Source organism: Calonectris borealis, chromosome 16, assembly GCF_964195595.1.
Source record: "Calonectris borealis chromosome 16, bCalBor7.hap1.2, whole genome shotgun sequence".
Taxonomy (NCBI): Eukaryota; Metazoa; Chordata; class Aves; order Procellariiformes; family Procellariidae; genus Calonectris; species Calonectris borealis.
The window spans coordinates 14,957,599-14,977,183 of record NC_134327.1 but is presented as its reverse complement, the minus strand read 5'-3'; the positions used below and the strand labels follow the sequence as shown (position 1 = coordinate 14,977,183).

General features: G+C 53.8%; 1 protein-coding gene across 3 annotated transcripts; it reads right to left on the bottom strand.

The window, feature by feature from the left end:
- Positions 1 to 422: 422 nt before the first annotated feature.
- Positions 423 to 19,341, bottom strand: ALKBH5 (alkB homolog 5, RNA demethylase). Of its 3 annotated transcripts, none has more exons than XM_075165450.1 (5): positions 19,211 to 19,341; positions 18,169 to 18,991; positions 11,446 to 11,526; positions 6,878 to 7,033; positions 423 to 5,140 (listed from the first exon to the last, which is right to left on the bottom strand). In XM_075165450.1, exons 2-5 carry the CDS (start codon positions 18,888 to 18,890, stop codon positions 4,957 to 4,959), a joined length of 1,143 nt encoding a protein of 380 aa, XP_075021551.1. In that variant the 5' UTR covers positions 18,891 to 18,991; positions 19,211 to 19,341; the 3' UTR covers positions 423 to 4,956. The 3 variants fall into 3 exon arrangements, with proteins under 3 accessions (XP_075021551.1, XP_075021552.1, XP_075021553.1); XM_075165451.1 differs by having other exon boundaries at positions 18,169 to 18,988; positions 19,211 to 19,283; XM_075165452.1 differs by lacking the exon at positions 11,446 to 11,526.
- Between the last annotated feature and the right edge of the window lie 244 nt (positions 19,342 to 19,585).

Sequence of the window (19,585 nt, the reverse complement as noted above, 5' to 3'; positions counted from 1 at the left end):
TCTCTGTCTACCTGCCCACCACCATCTCCCTCTTGCAGGAGGAAGGCGCAGGGCAGGGGGGGGCGAGGGGCTCCATGCGAGACCGAAGCACGGGGTGCAGCCCCCCCCAGGGTGCTGGGACCATTTGGGGACCAGGCACTGGCTGCGACAAGCCTGGGCAGTGGGGCTACAGGGAAACAGCATCCACATTTGCTCCCCTGCCCCCAGGGATGGAGAGCTGGAGGAGGAGGGCAGCAAGCCCCATTCCCGCTTTCTAGGGCAGCGCAGGAGGGAGAGACGACACGTTTGGCCGCCCCATCCCCAGGGAGCAGGAGACTCCCTTTATTTAGAAGCGCTTCCCTGCTCCCCGCAACCTCATTTCTGCCGGCAGGGAAGCGAGGCACACATCCCAGCCGCTGGCACCACCACACAGGCAGGCAGAGTGATGCTTTCCGCTTTTATTCAATTAATGCAGCAATCTATACAAGAAAAAAAAAAAAATGAAACCATGAAATTCCAAACCCTGACAGTGAAGAACCAAATTCTTCCTAAGAATCAACCAGAATTAAAAGATTCCCCCCACATCAGACTGTACATAAAATAATCTCTGCCCCATTTACAGCGTTTCACACAGTACTTCTCGTATCTCAAACTTCAGAACTGTACAACTTTGTTACAAACCACGCTTTTTCCTAGGAAAAGCTTACGGAAAAAAATATTGCCACTTTCTTTTTTTTTTTTTATTTTTATTCATAACAAAACAAAACAAAAAATTAGAATCTTTAAAAAACAAAATTAAAGTCAGCCAGAACTTGTAAGTGTGGGCAGGGGCACAGGAAGGAGCAGAGACGCGCTTCTCGGGTGAACATTTCTCCTCCTGACCGGGAAAGGGAACGCTTTTGGCAGATAAAAGACTATTTGCCACTGGCGGGGGTCCGGACCCCGGCCTTCGCCCCCTCCCGAGCCCTCCTCAAAGCACGGCAGCCATTTCGAGCCTACGGGCTCAGACCACGTAGCGGCGAGCGCTAGGTGCTAACAGCGCTGAAACCCTGCGGGCCGAGCTCTTGTCCCGGCAGACGCTGGCTCATGCCGGTGCCGGTTCACCCCGGAGAGCGGGTTGGCAGCCTCGCGCCCCAGCAACCCCCGCAACCTCCGGGATGAGCCAAGGCCTCGGGATCGGGATTGCAGCTCCCGAGCATCACAGCTTTCGCCTGACTAACAGCTGGATGAGAGTTCAGCAGGTGTGGAGCCAGATGTGGCAACCCGGGTGCCCCTGCTGCAGGCAGCCTGCCTGCCGAGCCCAGGCGGGCAGGGATCTGCCGGCAGACCGACAGCCCCTCCCTAGGCCAGCTCACCTCTTACCGCCGGCAAACAGCCTTTCCTTCTCTTCCTACGGACGTATCGAGCCCACGCAACCGATGCAAGAGCTTTAGTTCGACGAGTCTTCTTGGGATACGGGTAACAGTAATAAACCCCAATTCCTCCTGCTCTTTGCAGAAAAGCGGGGACAAACCCCACGGAAGCAGGGACAAAGCCCACTTTGCTCCCCCCTCCTTAGGAAAGACAGTTCTCATGGTCTGGGCTGTGGGTTGGGGTGTGGGGGGTCGTCACACTGGACGTAGCCTTGTTCCCAGTTTCGGGCTGAGCAGGTTACACAAATGACACACTGCGGGTGGATGGAGGAGGTCGGACCGCACGACTGGACCAGACAGACACCACAAAGCCAACGGGGTCAGGTCTGTGCATGAGCCCGTCCCACGGAGCAGATGGGGAGAAGTTTTGCCTCCGTGGTGGAGCTCCCACCCTCCATCCCCTGCACCAGACCCATGCCACCAGCCTGGCCCGAAGCCTGCAGGCAGCCCGACACAGCCAGCGACAGAGAACAGGTACGGGCATCACCAGTACTTCTGAGCCACAGTTTTACCAGACAGGTTACAGTAAGGGATCCACGTGAAAAATGTGTCTTCTGGTTTCGAATCAAGGTTTCACTCCGATGTTGTTCAGTGCAAAAGAGTTAAAAAACCATGTTATCTACACATATACATCCGTGTGTATAGAAAATGTCTGTACAAGTGGGGAAGATGGCCTGCCTACACGCTGGGGACTCCTCACCCAAGAGATGCTACGGGTCAGACCGGTTGCGTCCCACTCTCTCTCCCCAAGGTGTCAAGCCCCAACCAGTCAGGTTGAAAACCAAGTGCACCCAAGAACAGACCGGCGGCTGTAAAGCAGCTCCGGCGAGGAGCTCCTCCTGTCCCTCCAGCCACGGCTGCCAGCTCAGACCCACTGCACAGATGCGGGGCAGGGGGGAAGGAAGGAGGGAAGAGCTCCTGACCATGGCATGCAGGAATACCAAAACAAACTGGGAGAGGAAGGATACTTGCACGCATACAGACTGCACGAGGACCGGGATGAGGTGATGGTTGGTACCGGGCTAGAGAGAAGACCTCAGGATGCCTTGTTCAGCCTTCAGTGGAGATAGAGCCAACGCCTTGTCCTACTCTGGGAAGCGTCTCCACAAAGGGAGGTTGCCTCCAGCTTCATTTTGAGTTGCGACACCAGGGTACAGGTCCGTATTGCAGAGGTAGGCGTAAAATTGGGAGCTGGTGCGGGGGAGAGCAGGCTGTGCAGAGCCGAGACCTCAGCAGCACCTGCAGCAGAGCCTGACACCGAGGAGGGCACAGGGCACGACCAGGATGAATCCAGAAAGACAATTAGAAACAGCCATTGCTAGGCATCCTGCTAGCAGGTCTCTAGCTTGCCGGCGATGTTTACACCAGCCATAAGGAAGAGAAGGGACGCTGCTCCCAGCATGCGGTTTTGCTATCAAGGGAATGCCAAGCTTTCCAAAACAGGGGGTTTGTAGCCAAGAGCTGGCCCGGATTCTCTGCAGAAAGCTGTGAGGGCGAGGAACACCGCCTCAAACGCTAACTGTGGTCTGAAAAAGGCTTTTTAAAGGTTTCAGAAGCAGCAGAAGCATGAACTTTCTCTGGGCAGACAAGACAGGCTCCTTCGAAGGCTGGCCGCGAGGCTGTGCCTGTATCTCCGCACTGAGCCGACGGAGGAAATCGCCAGGAATTGCCAGGAAAGCAACTGGATAAAGAGAATCAGACATAGGCACTGGGGACCTCACCTGTGAGCCCCTCGCAGATCAGCGGTGCTGAAGGTGACGGTAATTTCCTTTGCACTAACTTGACCGCTAGATCCAGCCTGAGCAGTAACCCCAACAACGGGCGAGTGGCAGGAGCTGCAGCGGGGAAGGAAAAGGACACCGAGACCCAGATGTCAGCAAATGTGCTTGATCGCCAGGCAACGGCGCTCCAGGGAACAACGCCTGGGTTTTGTTTGGTTTGGTTTTTTTTTTGACTGGGAGCCCCTCAAGACAGCAGCAAACGGGTTTCAAAATATATTACATCTTTTTATTGCCAAGCGTGCAGACCATGAAGTGTGTGGGGGACACGACACTAAGAAAAACTACAATTTGAGGGAGGGCAAAGCAGTAAAAATTTAAAAATAAGACTACTCCTTACAACTGCCAACACTTGGGTTCAAAGAATCAATTGGAGGAAGTTTCTTAAAAGTACAGTTCTAAATATGGTGTTGGGCCCCAAACTTTGAAAACACCGAGGCTTCGGTCTGGGCTAACGCAAACCGGGTGGGAGAAGAGGAGGAAGGCGGCAGACTTTCTAACACTAACTCCGCAGGGCCAAATGCCCGATTCTTCTCAGCATTTTCTGTAGCAACGAGAAAACTCTCTATCCAGGAATACAGGCAGGAATAAGCCAGGAGGAGGCGGGCAACTGCTGCAGCACTAGCTGCTGAATGTACTGAACTGGGGCCAAACTAGACCCTTGCAGCGTCCTCGCTCCCAGAGCCAGCCTCGGAGGGGACGGACTGCAGCCGAGCTGCCCGGCTTCCCCGCGGCCGCAGCAGCGCCTGTTCCTGCTCTGACAGAGCGCAGCCGGTCCCTCGGGATGGGACGCTGTGCCGTCTCAGCTCTCTCCACCTAAAAGGGGCAGGGGGCCGAAAGCCAGTCCCCCAGGCAGTGGAGAACAGCTCTTTTCAGGGGGTCCCAAGGCAAGCGTCCTCGCAAGCACAGCCTCTCTCCTACTCCTCTTTGCTATCTCCAGCTCTGGGAAGCAGCATGTACTCAATGCGGCCACTCTCTCGGTACCCCGGGGCTCCAGTATGGACCTCGGGTCAATGCTGGGCCAGCCTCAGTGAAGCCAGCCGCATTTCCTTCCTCCTCCACCAAAATATACCCCTGGTCAGACCGGCACTGAGAAACCAGAGCTCACGTACATTCTTCTTGCAGAGGGCAGCACAGCCCACACTGGCTTGGGAAAAGGGACTGAAAAGGAAACCTACGGCATTTAAAACTGGTACTAAAGTGCAACAAAAATGTCCTAAACCCTTTGAAATCAATTGCAGTAAGAGGGGTCTGCAAAGCTTCAAACTTCCAGTTACTGCAGGGCACCCTTAAAACAAACCCAACAACAACTAGGTAAGAGCAGACCAAGGAGCCCTTTGGTGAAGCAAGGAATACGAGGCCACCACGGAGAGTTTCAGCTCGTGGGGTCAAACATCATATTTAGAACATTTGGAAAGGAAGAAAGTTAAAGCAAAAAACAAAAATACAATTCTTGAATCTTGCGCAATGAAACAGTTAAACTTTTTGGTGTTTTCAAAAGAAATCCCAACAGACAGCCTGGCATAACTTTATCTGCTTCCTACGGGAGAGATGCCTGTTTGACCCATGACTCAGGACACCATGTGCACTGGACATGTTCCATCCTTACATATGTCTCAGCATTCCTCCATTCATAAAAACAAATTGCTAGATCCTTCCTGTTTACTCTTCAGCCTGAAAGGAAAAACCAAAACTGAAGCTAGATGGAAGATAGCCAGAGGGAGGAGAAAGTTTTCACAGACTGGAGGCCAATCTCATCAGCTCCGCGAGCCTGGAAAGTGCAATCCTCAGTGTCGCCTCATTTTAACTTTCCTGGCTGGGCTGCCATCCTCCTCTTCCTCATCACAGTCCTCCGTGTACTCGTAAGACCTTCGCCAATAGTTCTCGGAGCTGAAGTTGCTCCGTCTCCTATGTTTTGGTAAGAGGACTGAGCGCCTGTTCTCCTCTTTATCCATTTCTAGAATCCGTGGCCTATGGAGAGAGAGGAAGAGGGAGTGAGAGCACATCCACAACAGGAGTTAGGCATTCCCTTGTGCAAACGCTATCTGCAGTTTTGCATACTTTGAGCGATATGACTGACTGTTTTCCACACTGCTTGCCCGGTACTGGGCACTCAGCAAAGCTGGAACAGATCACCAAGTTGCACCTTCCATGGGGAGGCTGCGGACTTTGCTTTTGATAGTGCAAGTCCTTCCCCTTCCCAGGGCAAGTTTTGGTCTTTACCTCCACCAGGAGCACTTCCAAACAGCCCTGTCACCACTTCTTAAGTACAGCTTGTGGCTCCGAGAAACATCCCTTGGGCAGAGGGATCTGTCTCTCCTACAGCAGAACTCGCAGCGCAGAGCTGAGCTCCTTTTTAAGCTGCTGGGGCACTTGTGGTGCAGGATCAAACCACAGCTCTGAACTCCTTTGTCCTCTTGCTAGTTCTCTCAAACATTAGCACAGTGCAATTGTTATTTCTGCAAAGCTGCCTCTGCTCTCACCTGCGATCACGTCATAGTAGGACTGGGCTGGTGGGCTGCACAGACCACTTATTTTACCCTAGGTGGCAACTGCCGAGTTCCTCTAAGAGATACCACTGTCTGATATCCATGCTATTTAGCTGTGTTATACTGGAGTCTTTGAGGCCAAAAGAAGAGAAAAACATGTTTTTGATACCCATCTGCTGCAGGAGTCTATGCAAGCCCCCCCACCCCGAGAAGGTCACGTCAGGCTGAAAAACATCTCTCACGGATCTGCAGATTTGTCCTGCATGATCGCTTCTCTAATCGTACACTGGCCCACTGCGTGCTCAGACGTAAGCTTTCATTTACAGGCTAGCCTCTCTTCTTGATCTATCTTCCCAGTCAGTCTGAGTCCAGGTGAATGAACACTGCTCATAAACAAGCCATCCCCGCCCTCCTCCCTCCAGGACAGGTTGAAACACGGTCAGGGACCGCACAGCAGCCAAGCCCTGGGACCAAGCCAACTTTTGGTTTTTTACACGATGTGCAGAGAATGCCGTCTCGATCCTCAGGAAGCTTTGGAATTGGAGAATAGCAGAAATATTGCGCGACAGCTGGCAGACTGGCTATCACTCACGGCTATCAGTACGTTCACACAGAGCAAGGTGGTGTTTGAGGGAAGCCTTGCCGCAGAGCTCAAGCTGTCTGAAACCTCAGCAAGGAGCTTCCCTGAAGGTCAGGCTTACGCATTCACACAGTCTGGTTACACACACAAAAATATACACATGCAGCTCTGGAACCAAAACAGGTCTAAGAAGCTTCCCAAGAAGGCCTTCACCTTTCCCAGATAGCAAAACCTCATGTTCTCTCCCAAGACTGCTTTCATAATATAGTTTAACGCAGCTGCACAGGTTGCTTGGCAATAGAGGTCAAAAATAATTAGCTGCAGGGAAACTATTGTTCTGAATGACTGCATTATCAAGAGCCAGCCAAATCTATTGCTTCTTCATTATGCCACTCACAGGATAAACAATGTAAGCTGCTTACAGCCAGAGCTTAGCCTCTGCAAGCCTAGGAGGAACGTATAAAGAACCTCATCCTGATAAAACAGATCTGTACACCACAGAAAGCACCCAGCAGGTGCAAACCAGGATGTTTTTAAGTGTGCTGTGCAGCCTCTCCTGTCAGAGGCCAGGAACCTCAGACATGCACTGACCTAGAGAGGCACCATCCAAAACATGGCTCTTACGAGAGATCATCCTACCTGTGAGCAGCATCAGGATCTGCTTTGCGATGGGACCGCTTTGGTTTCAGGATCTGGTCCCGGTTGCTTCCCGATAGACGGTCAGAGTTATAACCTGGTGGCAACACAGAGCTACTCAGCGATTTTGTTTCCAATCGAGGTGCATCTAGTCTTGTTCTGCAAATATTTAAAGAGAAGAGAATTTGCAAGGAGTTTCTACAGAACCGCTAGCACGCTGCAGCAGACGTCTGTCCTAGATGCGCTGAAGTAGAACCCTCAATCCCAGCCACGCAGCTCAGGAAGAGGGTCAGGGCTGTTACGCTCAACAGCAAAACAAGCTGCAGCTTCCTGGTACTTGCAGCTTTGCTGCCTTGGTTAGAGGGAAGAGGAAGGCTTAGGGACACGTGTAGTCATGCGGTGAACGCCAATGGTGCGGGGCTCACTGCAATCCCAGTTACAGATACAGAGTAGAGGCGTTAGAGCCCCTGTGAAATCCTATGAAATCACAGTGACTCGTCAATAACTCGCAGCTCCAGTTAAGCCACCTGGGAGATGCCCTGCAAAATCCATCATCACTTACAACAGTAATAACTGCTTCTATCTGGAAACTCCCTACTGTCTCAAGATCACTGGGGGTCAGGCGTTTCTCAGCTTGACTAAGAGGTTTAAAGAATTGAAGTACGAGTTAGGAGAAGGTCTAACAAACAGAAGCTGCACCACATCCCTTCCAGCAGCGCAGCACTGCCTTGTTCATGCTGGGATAGAAAGGCACCCAAGCTACACTGGGGAGCGAGCACAGCTCGTCCCAGAGCAGAACTGTCGCTGGTCCAGGCACGACTGTAGCCATGCACACGTGGAGGGGGGCAGCAGACCGAGCAGCAGGGGTGAAAATTCGACGGTGCAGCGTCTTATCACGGCACTACCACCGTCTCCAAGCACAGCACAACCAGTCTCAACCTACAAGCACTGCTAAAGTCTATTTCAGAACACAGACTGAAGTCTAAGAATGGGCAAGACACACTAAAAGGTGGTACTGGTGCTCCAGAACTGCCAATTTCAGGAGGATCCAAGCCACTTCCAAGAAGGAAAGGCACCCTGATATTGTTCCTGCAGCCTGTCTCCCTCCTTGGGATTAGGGGTGAATACGGAAGGGGTCTGGGTGAAAGAAAAGGGAGAATCATTACTTGCTTTCTAGTGCTGAACTTTAGCTCCTGACAGAGGTTTCCACAGGAGAATCCCAACCTAACTCCCGTTAGGAAGCACATCCAGTTGCCAAGCTTCCTCTCCGCCATCAGGGAGAGCCTCTTCAGTTAACCAGGACGATGCCAGGCTGGCACTCGCGAAGCTGGGCAGGGCAGCACAAGTCCGCCCAGCATGCCAGAAACGAGGAACACTTCCGCAGGCAGCTGCCAGGCTGGAGCCTGCGCTAGTCCCCAGCGCCGCTGTCCTGAGCTGTTCTCGGCTCCAGGATTGGACCCAGTCCAGCTAGAACAGCAAAGGCATTGCGGATCCTGCCCTGAACAAGTTAGGTGGTTTAAATACCTCTCAAATACAACAGCAACTACAGGCCTGCAATTAAAACAAACAAACCACCAAATATACTGCAAGGGCAAGGGAACACCAGCCACGTTCTCTCTGTCCACAGAGCAATGCAGGTATGAGCTGTAGGAGCAGGTACGAGGAGAGGCTATACTAAAATGAAGAGCAAATTACTTACCAAAGTTCAAGTTAAATAGAATAACTCCCTGATGTAACTGCTTACAAAGAAATGCTTACAAATGGCAAGATAAGCCCTCTAAAATGACTTTCAAGACCCGCTTGACTAGGTCTCATTTCTATCCCCACCTCCCACGTTACCTCTTTCCGCATCTCATGAAATTGAGAGCATCGTTTCTCCCCCCCAGCCTCTTGCTCAAAGCGCTTCCAAACCTTGCTGGCTCCCCGCAGTCCTGCACTCCGATACGCAGGAAACACTGTAAATATCATCACACTACAGCACTGAAGTGTTTATGACCTACTTGGTAACCACGCCGCTCTCAAGCACCCTGCAAAACCCAGCCGCTCCTCCAGCTCACGCGGCTTTGTTCTCCTGCCACTGCCAGCAAAAACCATCTCTAGAACCACGCACTCGGAGTAGAGGCAAGAGCAGGTCCAGACTCAAACGGAGCCCAGCAGGCTCTGGCAGTCTATTCAGAGCCAAATATCCCAGCTCCAAGCTGCAGCAAAGTTAATGCCGCTCTATGACACAACTGATCTGATCCTGCTGGAAAGCTCGGGGCTGATTCTTACCAGGAAGACGAGGAAGGGGAGCTTTACGAGGCCGCTGGCTGCTCCCAAGCCTCTCGTGCTAGCAAGCTACCAACGGAAGTAGCTGTTTTCCTGGTTGCATAACACGCTATTTCAGACTGCACAAAGCCGCATGATCCGGGACTAGGGAATGGCATTTGCTGCAGCAATACATGCCATGGGGATGCGAGCGCAGACAAAGGTCACTGCAGCCCTGTTGTGCATGCATGCGTGCACACGGGACTCAGCGAGGAGACAGCTGCTGTCACAAGGGATAAGCAGCAATTAATAAGCTCTATTTGGCAGCAATCAGAGTGCACCCTTTGGCAAACAGGCAATTGCCATGTATTCACCAGGGCTGCTAAGCTCTACGGAGATTACACAAAAATAATTACCAGGGGGTTTCCACTTTGCTCAAGAGAAAAATCCTGTTGTGGTTTCATTCAGCCTGCCAGTTAAGTCAGCCCATCGCTGCCTGCGTACGACTGGGCAGAGACTTCTGCTCTAACGCTAAGCAAATCGGGCCCCTAAAATCAGGGGAAGACAGAAGGACACACTGCTACAGAAGGATGGCTAAGCAAACATAGCCAATACGGCTCTGCTAGGAGCTAATGGGCCTCGTCTGTTCAGCAGCGATGCACCAGGTCAGCCGGGTACATCTCAGCCAGATAGGTGCTTGCCCAGTTGCACTTTGAGTGCAGTCAGGCTAGACTAAATAACTCAACGCTCTTAGCTTACAGAGGCTGGCGAAAGCAAGAGGTAGAGCCAGTTTAAACATGTATGTTAGATATCTGCACCAGTTTGGGCAGCTTTAGCTTATTTAGCCGAGTCTCTCTTTCCTAGGGAACTGTTCCACAGCCTAGGACAGGCAGCTTCTCTATCCCAAAGTCCACCTAAAGCAGCTGCAGGATTTGGAGATGCCTTCCGCTGGTGCTCATCAGCACTCGCGCTGCTTTTCGTTGGCTGCAGTAACCAATAACGTGAACATAACAGCCTTTTATTGCAACCCTCTTGCCTTAAACCTCACATGGCAATAACCAACCGTCAGGTGGTTTGGTTCTAATCTTTCTTTCTTTGATCCTACTCTATCACCTGCCACATCTCATCCTGCCTCCTTGGGTCTGTGCTGATTTTGCCTGGCTAACGCCTCAGGGCTGCTGTTTTTCCTGCCTTAATTTCATGGGTCTCTAACCAGATGTCCAACTCCACTCCGCTGGCTTTGTGCCATATCTTCACAACATTGCCAGACTTGTTTTAAAACCAACTAAGCTGTCCAAAGGCTCAGCAAGTCTGAATCTAGACCACTTGCCTGCTAGCCTTATGCCAGCCTGGGCCACAACTGCAGCCCTGCCCTGATGCCCACGCTTTCGTCTGGGTTTACAGTACTCAAATCATGTGTGTTTTCACTTGTAAAAAGATTTCTTGACAGCGGAATTACTGCTAACACCTTCTAAGGCACAATCAACATGGGTCAACATGTGGCAGTCACATTTTTTCGTCTCCTAGTAAAAGGAACTGAGGAGAGAGGACATTTCTGGGCACAAAAAAAGGTTATGCTGAGGAGTTTGGAATGGGGTTGGTTTGGAGTTTTTTTTTTTTTCCCCATTTTCTTTTCTGAAGAGCTTAGGAACAGACACTGGTTGATGAAATGCCATCAGCTGACCAGGACAGCGTATCTTCTAAAACAGGAAGAGTGCGATAAAACTTACAGAGCTCGGCTTCCCAACACCGACTCGAAGGACAAGCTCTGTAAAGTGATCACTAAATTCACTGCATCCGTTTCCCTTCGAAGCCAGCGTCTTCCTCCCTCTCCCCAGGAAATGAAAGCCATGCTACCAAGAAAACTTTATCTGCTTTATAGGAGATTCTTCATCGTAAGCATCAGCTTCAAAGGACCGTCCAGGTAACTCACGCATGTGGGTATCATATGATCAGACACCTGAATACATAGCCCAAAACAAGAGAGTTTGAAATCTTAGCTGTTTGGAGTTAGGCAGCCAATGAAAGCCAGGTGTTTGGACGTGAACAGCGCTTGCAAACCCAGACATTACAATGAAGTACCGCTGCACAGAGCCAAGAAGTGATTAACTCTGCAGTAACAAGTTCCATCTACTTCCACTGGCCAAGAGATGGGGATGGCAAGACACAAGTCAGCACCAGAGTGACATCTAATCAAGATGTAAGATCATGCCAGCAAATTAACAAGCAAGGCAGTTTTAAATTGTTTCTTTAAAAGCACCTTAGGAAACATCAGAACACCACATCCAAGTTTATCTTACTGTCTGGAGGGCTTCAATACTTACTTTCGAAGGATGATGACAGCTCTTCTCTCCTTGATGTCCTGTGGTCGAATACAGTGTGTAATTTCATCGGCTGCATATCCACTGACAACAAAAACAAAAAGCCACTGTGAGAAAGATGACAGGCAGAAGCAGAAAGTGGTTGCCAGCCTCAACAACTCAGTTTGGCCAGTCATTTCCTAACTTCCACCAGGAATTCCTCCTCCAAAGACCATTCCCCAGGCACACAGGAGATAGACTTTAGGAAGGAAGAAAATTCAGGAAAGAATGAGGACAGTCAGGGCTTTTTTTTTTTTTTTTTGACTCAATTTTTTAGCATACATCAGAGGAAACTGCCACCTGCCACAACACTGAAATAAGACATGTAGAAAATGAGTTTATGGAGTGCAAATTCAGCCAACTCATTTATCACTACATTAGAGAGGGGAAAAAATCAGCGCATTGCTCCAAAGCATCTTCTCACACATATCCCCAAGAAAAAAACATCTCTCATGGCGGAGATGCGCAGCATACCCAGACACCAACACGTACCAGAGTTGATGAGATCTGTTAGTCGAGGAGGGGCTGCAGCGGTGGTAAGAATCGACTGTCTCACCCCCCCCTCACCTGGGCACTGCCATCTCAGCATCCTCGCCCTCCCCGCTACCCCCCAGGTAGCGCATCCTCAGCCACGATACAAACATCACCCCCCAGCACAGCCCAACCCCAACACAGCGCACACGGGGTAACCTTCAAATTCAGATCTGCAAACCAAGCTGCACTCCTAAAACCTCCACGCCACAGGGCTCACAAGACGAGACAGCTACCCGGGCCGAGGAAGATTACATCAGGCTCAAGCAGCTACAGGGCCACACAGCAGGCGTTCTCGGCAGGAGTGTTTTCCTGCATGAGATGACTTCACCCACTCCACATTTCCAGCAGGCTGGAGAAAAAGCCATGGCCAACGAGGGCCCCAGCTACCCACAACACACAGGAGCGTTTTTCTCGTGGCTGCTTCTGTCGTTCGGCAAAACTCCTGGGGTCCAGCACAGACATGAGATCGTGGCGGGTCTGTGGAGAGCGGCCATCACAGCTGCTCGGACACACAAACCACCCTTCCAGGAGCACACCTCGTCACTCGCATGGGTGCTAACGAGCAGGTCCGAGAGGTGGGCCTGCCCTCTACCTGCTGTTTGGAGAGTATCTGTTCACAAAAGAGCCTTCTAGAGTCCAAGATGGGGAAAAGAGAAGGAAAACGCCTTCAGAGCCTCCTGAAACAGCTGGCAAGGACAGGAAGACCTTTGAAGGGACCTGGGCGAAGGCTGCTCTCGCCACACAAAGCTAGCACGCCCCCACGCTAGTTTAACCTGAAGCAGAAATCACCGAGCCCGCTCTCCCCACGAGGCTTTACCGTGAAGCTGCTGCCACGCCGGCTGCCAGCCGGCCCTCCAGGAGCACGGGCTGGGTCATCGGCTGGCGGGTTATTCAGGACACTCAGAGCAGAGAACAGATCACGCACAGGCAGGTATTCTCTGGGAACGGGACCAGGTTTCCTTTATCTGGTTAGATAACCCACCCACTCACCGAGAACCACACACCTCTCAGAGATGGATTTACTGCTTTGAGGAGAGTTAAGAGTCTAAAACCTGATCAGTTAAAACAGGGGTTGATGTCCATCCCCCCCGTCCTCTGGGGCGTTGCAGAAAAACACAGTGTTATGCGAAGGGGCTTATAATGATGCTCTATTATGTTGCAGGAATCTCTGCGTCAAGCTCCAGCGAATTCATTAATATCACCCACGTTAACATTCAACTCGGCACATCCTCAGCGACACCCTGAACATCAGGAAAAGGTCTACTTCCAGATCCGCGCTCTTCACCATGAGACGTCAGCCTGACCACTCGTTCTCACTCCCCAGGCAGGAACCCGCTTTCCAGCTCACTTTCAGAGTGGCACCAGGCAGAGCTCGTGGTCCCAGATGCACATGGGCAGCACCAAAGCAACAGCCCCAGTAGTCCAGTCTGAGGCCCTAATGGGGACCCACCAGTCTGCCCCAGTGCCATGCTGGTGTGGGAAAACTCAGCTTGCACCCTATCAGATATAGCGATGGCATCTCTCTGCATGGCCCTCCAGCAAAGGGGTCCGCACAGGCACCGAGAAATGGAAGAAAAAGATTATCTGGTTGCGTCACATTTGTTCTGCTTCACGCCAGCGTGAACTCACCCACTGCCCGGCCCTGCCGCATCCTGATGATGAGCGAAGGGGCAGACGCTGGAACAAAACACCCGGAATGATATCAAGGGTCTATCCAGAGATTTCTTGCCCAGAGAACAAACCCAAAGCACGAGGTAAGAGATAACTTCATAAGGAAAACCCTAAGTTGCTGCCCACGAGAACATCCGAGCATGACATCTCCAGGCTAGGGCATTTTCCAGAAGAACACGGGGAGGTGCAGATGCTATCTGCACACTCTCCCCCAACTAACACCCCAACTCCTAACTAACCTGTCAGATCTTACACCCCCAACTCCTCCCCGAGTCTCTTTTTCAGTCCAGAAGAGCTCCTGCCGAGCCTCAACATAACTGATTCACATGGAGAGGAAAGCAGATTTTTTTGCACAAACATCACCAGAAAGGAGGCCCTGAAGTTCTGCAGAGTCTCTAACGAGAAATATTTCCAGGAGCTGACGACAGCCAGGCCAGCTCGCAGGCAGAGGGACCTCACGCACTAGCCCATCGCAGGATTTGAGCAGCTCGAGGCTTTACTTGTGGTTCAGGAAAGCTGCTGCCACAAACTACGGATGTGACACCGACCAGCTCAAGCAGAGCTTGAACAAATCTATTTGCCTCATCACCACTGGCACACGCAGAACTTCCTCTGCATCAACGGCCTGTTCTGAGGGATCAGACTTTTCTGGAAAAGCATCTAATCCGGGCAGTTGCGGAGAGATTCCTCCAGCTGCGAAGAAAGCAGGTTCATCCTCCAGAGACTCCAACCAGCTCCGATTATGCTACCGTCAGGCATGCCTCGAGACAACAGGAGAGACAAACATCACGGTGTTTCCACTGCTATTACAAACAGCGGGGAGACGACCGGGAGCAGACACCAGCTGCAGAAGGGAAGCCCGTACGGCGTACAAGCTCTCAGAATTTGGGAAATGTTACCTTTGGTCATTTGTTCCTCTGGCTAACTGCAACTGCACTATTTCCAACCGCGGTGCTGAGAAGGCAACACCCATCAGTTAAACAAAAGCCGTCTCTGTGCCAAGATTTGCTACCTACGACAGTGGCTGCGGGGCACAGTGTGGCACTGGGGTCCGGCTGGAACCACCTGCCCGGGCTGGCTCTGCACTCCCCCGCCAGCTCCCTTCCTTTTTTTCCAGGCTGAGCATTTATCAGAGCACGTGTTCCACAGATGAATGGGCAAATTCTTCCATCTCCTTCCCTCTGCTTCTATCGATTGATGCTTCTCAAATTCTTTTTTTTAAAAAAAAAAAAAAAAAGAAGAAGAAAGAAAACCCACAAATGCGGTCTAGCCAGCGGTCCCCAACAGGCAGCTGATGGTCCACAGGACTGAAATCCAATTTAATTCCGACTGTCCGAGAAGAGCAGCACGGACCGAGGCGCTGCTGCTGCCTTCTCTTGGCCTGGCTGGCAGCCGGACAAACCTGCAGGAGCACCCGCTTCCTGAGGCTGCAGGAGAAGAGGGGACTGGAGGAGGTCTTCTTCTAGATGTCAAAACTACAAGGGCAAATCTTCACCACAGATGCAAAAGGAGAGGAAAAAATGCCTTGCTAGAAAAGCAAAGGGCTCGTTAGCGGGTCGTGGGGTGGCTCAGCCTTTGTCCTGCTGGCAGAGGTGTACAGCCCAGCCAGGAGAATCTCCATTCCACCTTCTAAACACTAATGTGTGTCCTCCGAGATCTGAATACTTTCCAGCAAGTTTGAGGCAGGTTCAGTGTTTGCAAACACCACAGCCTGCTTCACGGTAGGCAAATAAAGGCAAGGGAGGGATACGGGGAAAGCCCCTCTGCACACTCCCTGACGGGTAGGTGGCTACAAAATCAGGAGGACAATTTGGAATGGGCTGCTGAGAGCAGGGACAGGACAGGTACGATCTGGGGAGAGCCCGAGAACGATGTGGGGGCAAAGAGAGAGATCCAACAGCTTTCTTTAGATCCTCATGATTTCCACATGGTAACCAAACACACGAGGCTACCCTGGCTTCCCCAGAAAGGCGGCATGCCAGCAGCAGCCACTGACCCAGCAATATTTGAATCACAGACATTACAAGCATGCCATTTCTATCTGAGCCGTTTCCCTATCTCCAGGGCAACTGCCTTCAGCAACTGTTTACTGAGAGGAGAAAAAGCCAAGTTTGGGGAGTTGACTTAAACATGACCAAAGGCTGGATTTCGGAGATACACCCCTGAGAGCCTACTGACGGTCTGCACCTCTCCCCGCTCCTCCCAAATTGCTGGGGTTAGAGGGGAGACAAGGAGATCTGCCGGCAGTCGAGGAACTTGTATCCAGCCAGGATCATATCATCACAGAACAATCACTTTGGCAGAATCTCTCTTAAGTGAGTGCTAAGTATCTGCTAACTGCTGTACCGAAATTGAAATAATCCCCCTTTTTAAAGTCTATTATTTGCTGGAAAGCAGAACGTCTAACCTTGGATTAAGCTAGTGAACGCCTGCGGTGGGTCGCTCAGAAAGCAACCCTTCTATCTGGAGGGAAAAGATATCTTCGTTTGATTTGTACGATTGCTTAAGCCACATTAATAACCTGATTACGGCACCCAGGTGACGCTGGCCACCAACCCAAACGCACAGGCATGGGAGCCAGCCCACTCCAATTCCGGGAACCCTGAGCCAGCTGCCTCTTCCCGGCAGTTTTGGGGGAAGAGCGAGGGGCTGGGATAAAAAACCATCATTCTCTGGTCCTGGAGCGGAGAAAAGCATCTCTCGCTCCTCCCGCCATCCTCCGCAGCGAAGTCCCGGTCCTCCTTCAGACCTAAGGCCACGAGAGGTTTCCTAGTGGCTTTGACTACCAGACTGCAGACTGACCCTGCATTAACAGCTCTGCCAGCGTGCTTCTAAGCAAGAGAAAACTCTCACTGTCCTTAAGGAAAAAAAAAAAGGCGTCTGGCTGTGAAAGGAAGGACAACTATTTACTCCAGGCCTGCCGGGGGAAGGCAGCAGAGGGGTTCGCAGTGCCAGCAGGAAAATTAGGGCAGGAAGTTTCCCTCCTGGTGTCTCAGAGAAGTCGGGGAGCCAAGCGGCTGCCTCGCACCCAGCAGTCTCCATCCCCGGGGACGGAGCTTGCTCTGCGGTAAAAGGACACGCGGCAGGACGGGTCCCCCCGGGTCCTGTTTCACAAAATCACCCTGACCTCTGCCCCCCCCGCACCCTCCCTGCCCCGGCCAATCCACCAGAGAACAAGAAAATTTCCTCAGCGCCGTTCCCGCTTCCCTCTGCAGCCTCCCTCATCCCTCGCTAATCCACAGAAGTTACCTAACGCTGGGGGTACAGCGAGGATTAGTTAATGTTTGTGCAGCTTTTCCGAGATAAAAGCTACGCGAGATCTCAGCATTTATTATTGATGCACTAGTCAACGGTGCGAGGCTGTGCGTATGTGGGGGGGAAAATTCCTTCCCGAACCCTGCGGCGATCACTTTACAAGCCAAAGCAGGGGATTGTGTTACGGCCTGGGAGCCCTGAAAACCGGCCTGGACCTTCACCAGCCCAAAAAAACCCCACCAAACCCCAAACGAGGATACAGTCGGTAGCTCGGAGCACTGCTGGCAGAGTCTGGGCGATCCCTGCTCCTGGCAGGGAGCACTCTGACCTTCAGGGACACAAGGGACTGGTCCTCACCAAGCCAGGCAGCGCTGGCGCTGGGCTTCGAGCCACCCTCCCCAAAACCCGGACGCCGGCGGGTCCGTACACACCAGCCTGCGCACACCCTGCCTGTCCCCATACCTGCCTGCTCTGCCCGCCCAGCGCGTACCGGGAGGCAGCGGGGATTAGGAAGCAGGCGTTTCCCAGTGCCAATCCCAGCTTTACTACCGACCGGCTGCGTGACCTTGGGCAGGTCATTTCACCTCCACAGCTCTTCCCCCGCTTGCAAGAACGCACGTAAAGTCCTTTCTTGCACCCGCGACCCACCGTGCTTCCAAGCGACAGTCCCACGGGGCTCTGCACTCCGGTCTCCCCATTGGCATGGGGCAGGGGAGGGTTTAGTATTCCCAGTTAACAGACTGGGAAAATGAGGCCATTCACACCTCCCCTCCACGCTTAAGGTCAGGTCGGGGAGGCACCGGCCAAGCTAAGAATAGACCCAGGAGCCCCGTCCCAACCAGCTGCTCCGTTCCGGCCGCACTTGGGCAGAGGATCCATTTTGTGTCTCGATGTGTTATTTTAACCGTTTACAGGAACTACGGCAAAGCTCGGCTCCGCAAGTGGCCGCGCTCCCACCAGGACTCGCCTCGGGCTCTGCGGAGAGGGCACCCACCCAAAATCAATCACCCACCCAAATCCCCATCCACCACGGCGGCAAGACTCAACCCCCACTCCCCCCAGATCCTTCCTTCACCCCTTCCGCCGCAGCGAGACCCTGCACGCCTACAGGCGGGTGAGATCAAGCCCTAGCTGCCGTCGGGGTGTGCATCCGCGTGCCTCGTGATTAGCGTTACACAACCGAGCCCCGGCACGTTAGCGGAGGCCTCGGCAATGCGGGCGAGTTACCTGAGCACCGTGACGCTTCCCCTCTTCACGGGCAGGAAGAGAACGGGCTCCGACACCCTGATGGGTTTGAACTGGAATTTACACCCGAAGCAGAGCGCTGAGTCGCTGAAGAAGGAGACGGAGACGATGGGCCTCTCAAAAATATGGATGGGGTCCACGTGGGAGACAATGCAGCCCCCCGGCTGGTAGTCGTTGATGACGGCACTGTTCACAAAGCCCTCGGGAATCACCCGGTGCTCCACCAGCTTCCTGATCACCAGGTCGTGCACCCACTCGGGGATGGCGTCCACCTCCCCTCGTGGGTACAGACGCTCCTGGCCGGGGCCTCGTCTCTGCAGCTGAGACCCGTAGGTGTAGCCCTCCCCGAAAAAATACTTGTTCCGCAGCGGCGCCCGATCCACCGTGTGCTCCTTGTAGAGCCCCTTCTCCGCCCGGGACACCACGTCCTCGATCCGAGCTTCGATCTTGGCGCACTCCTCGGCGCTGAAGAGGCGAAGCTGGCGGATGCCGCTTTTGACTTTCCGAGCTTCTTCTTCCTCCTTCTGCTCCTCGTAGTCGCTGGGCTCGGAACCGGAGTCCTCCTGGTGCCGGCGCTTGCGATCGTAGGGGGGTTCGGGGGGCTCCCGTGGGAGGCTGCCGCCGCCACCGCCTTTGTGGCCGTCCCGGTAGGGCATCATGGACTTGAGCTTCTCCCGCAGGTCCGTGTAGCCGCTGCCGGCCATAGTGCGTCCGCAGCCCCCGCCTCTATCGATCCCGGCGCTGCAGGCGGCGGCGGGCGGCGGCGGGGGACGCGCAGCTGCTATTCATGGCACCCGCCGCCCTGCTGGAAGAGCCCCGGAGGAACGGGGAGGTGAGGACGGGACCCCCCCTCCCGGCACCGCGACCGGCCGGGAGCCCGGCTCGCCCCCCCACCCCCCCCGCCCCGGGGAGATGGGACCCCCCCTCCCGGCGGGCAGCACGGCTCCCGCCCGCCCCCTCCCTCCCTCCCGGCGCGACGCCCCTCCCGGGGGGAAGGGGGCGGCCCGGCGCACGCCACACTCACGGCTTCGCCCGGGGCGGGCTCGGACAATGCTGCCGGTGCCGCCGGCGGCGCTCACGCGGCGGCCGGGCCTGGCACATGCCCAGCGGCGGCCCCGGCGCGGTGCGGCGCCCTGCCCGCTCCCGCCGCCGCGGCGCTGCCCATGGCGGGGGGGGGGCGCGGAGGGGGGGACCGGGCCGGGGGGCGGCGGTGGCGGCCGGGGGTCTCGCGCGGCCCTTCCCGCGGCGCGAGCGGCGCGCTACGTCACCAGGAGCCAGCCCGACATCCCGGATCGCCGCGGGGCCGCCCACCGCGCCCGCCCCGCCCCGCCGCGCACGCGCCCCGCCGCCACCGCCCCTCCGGCCCCGCCCCTCGTACGCACGCACGGCGACGCGGCGG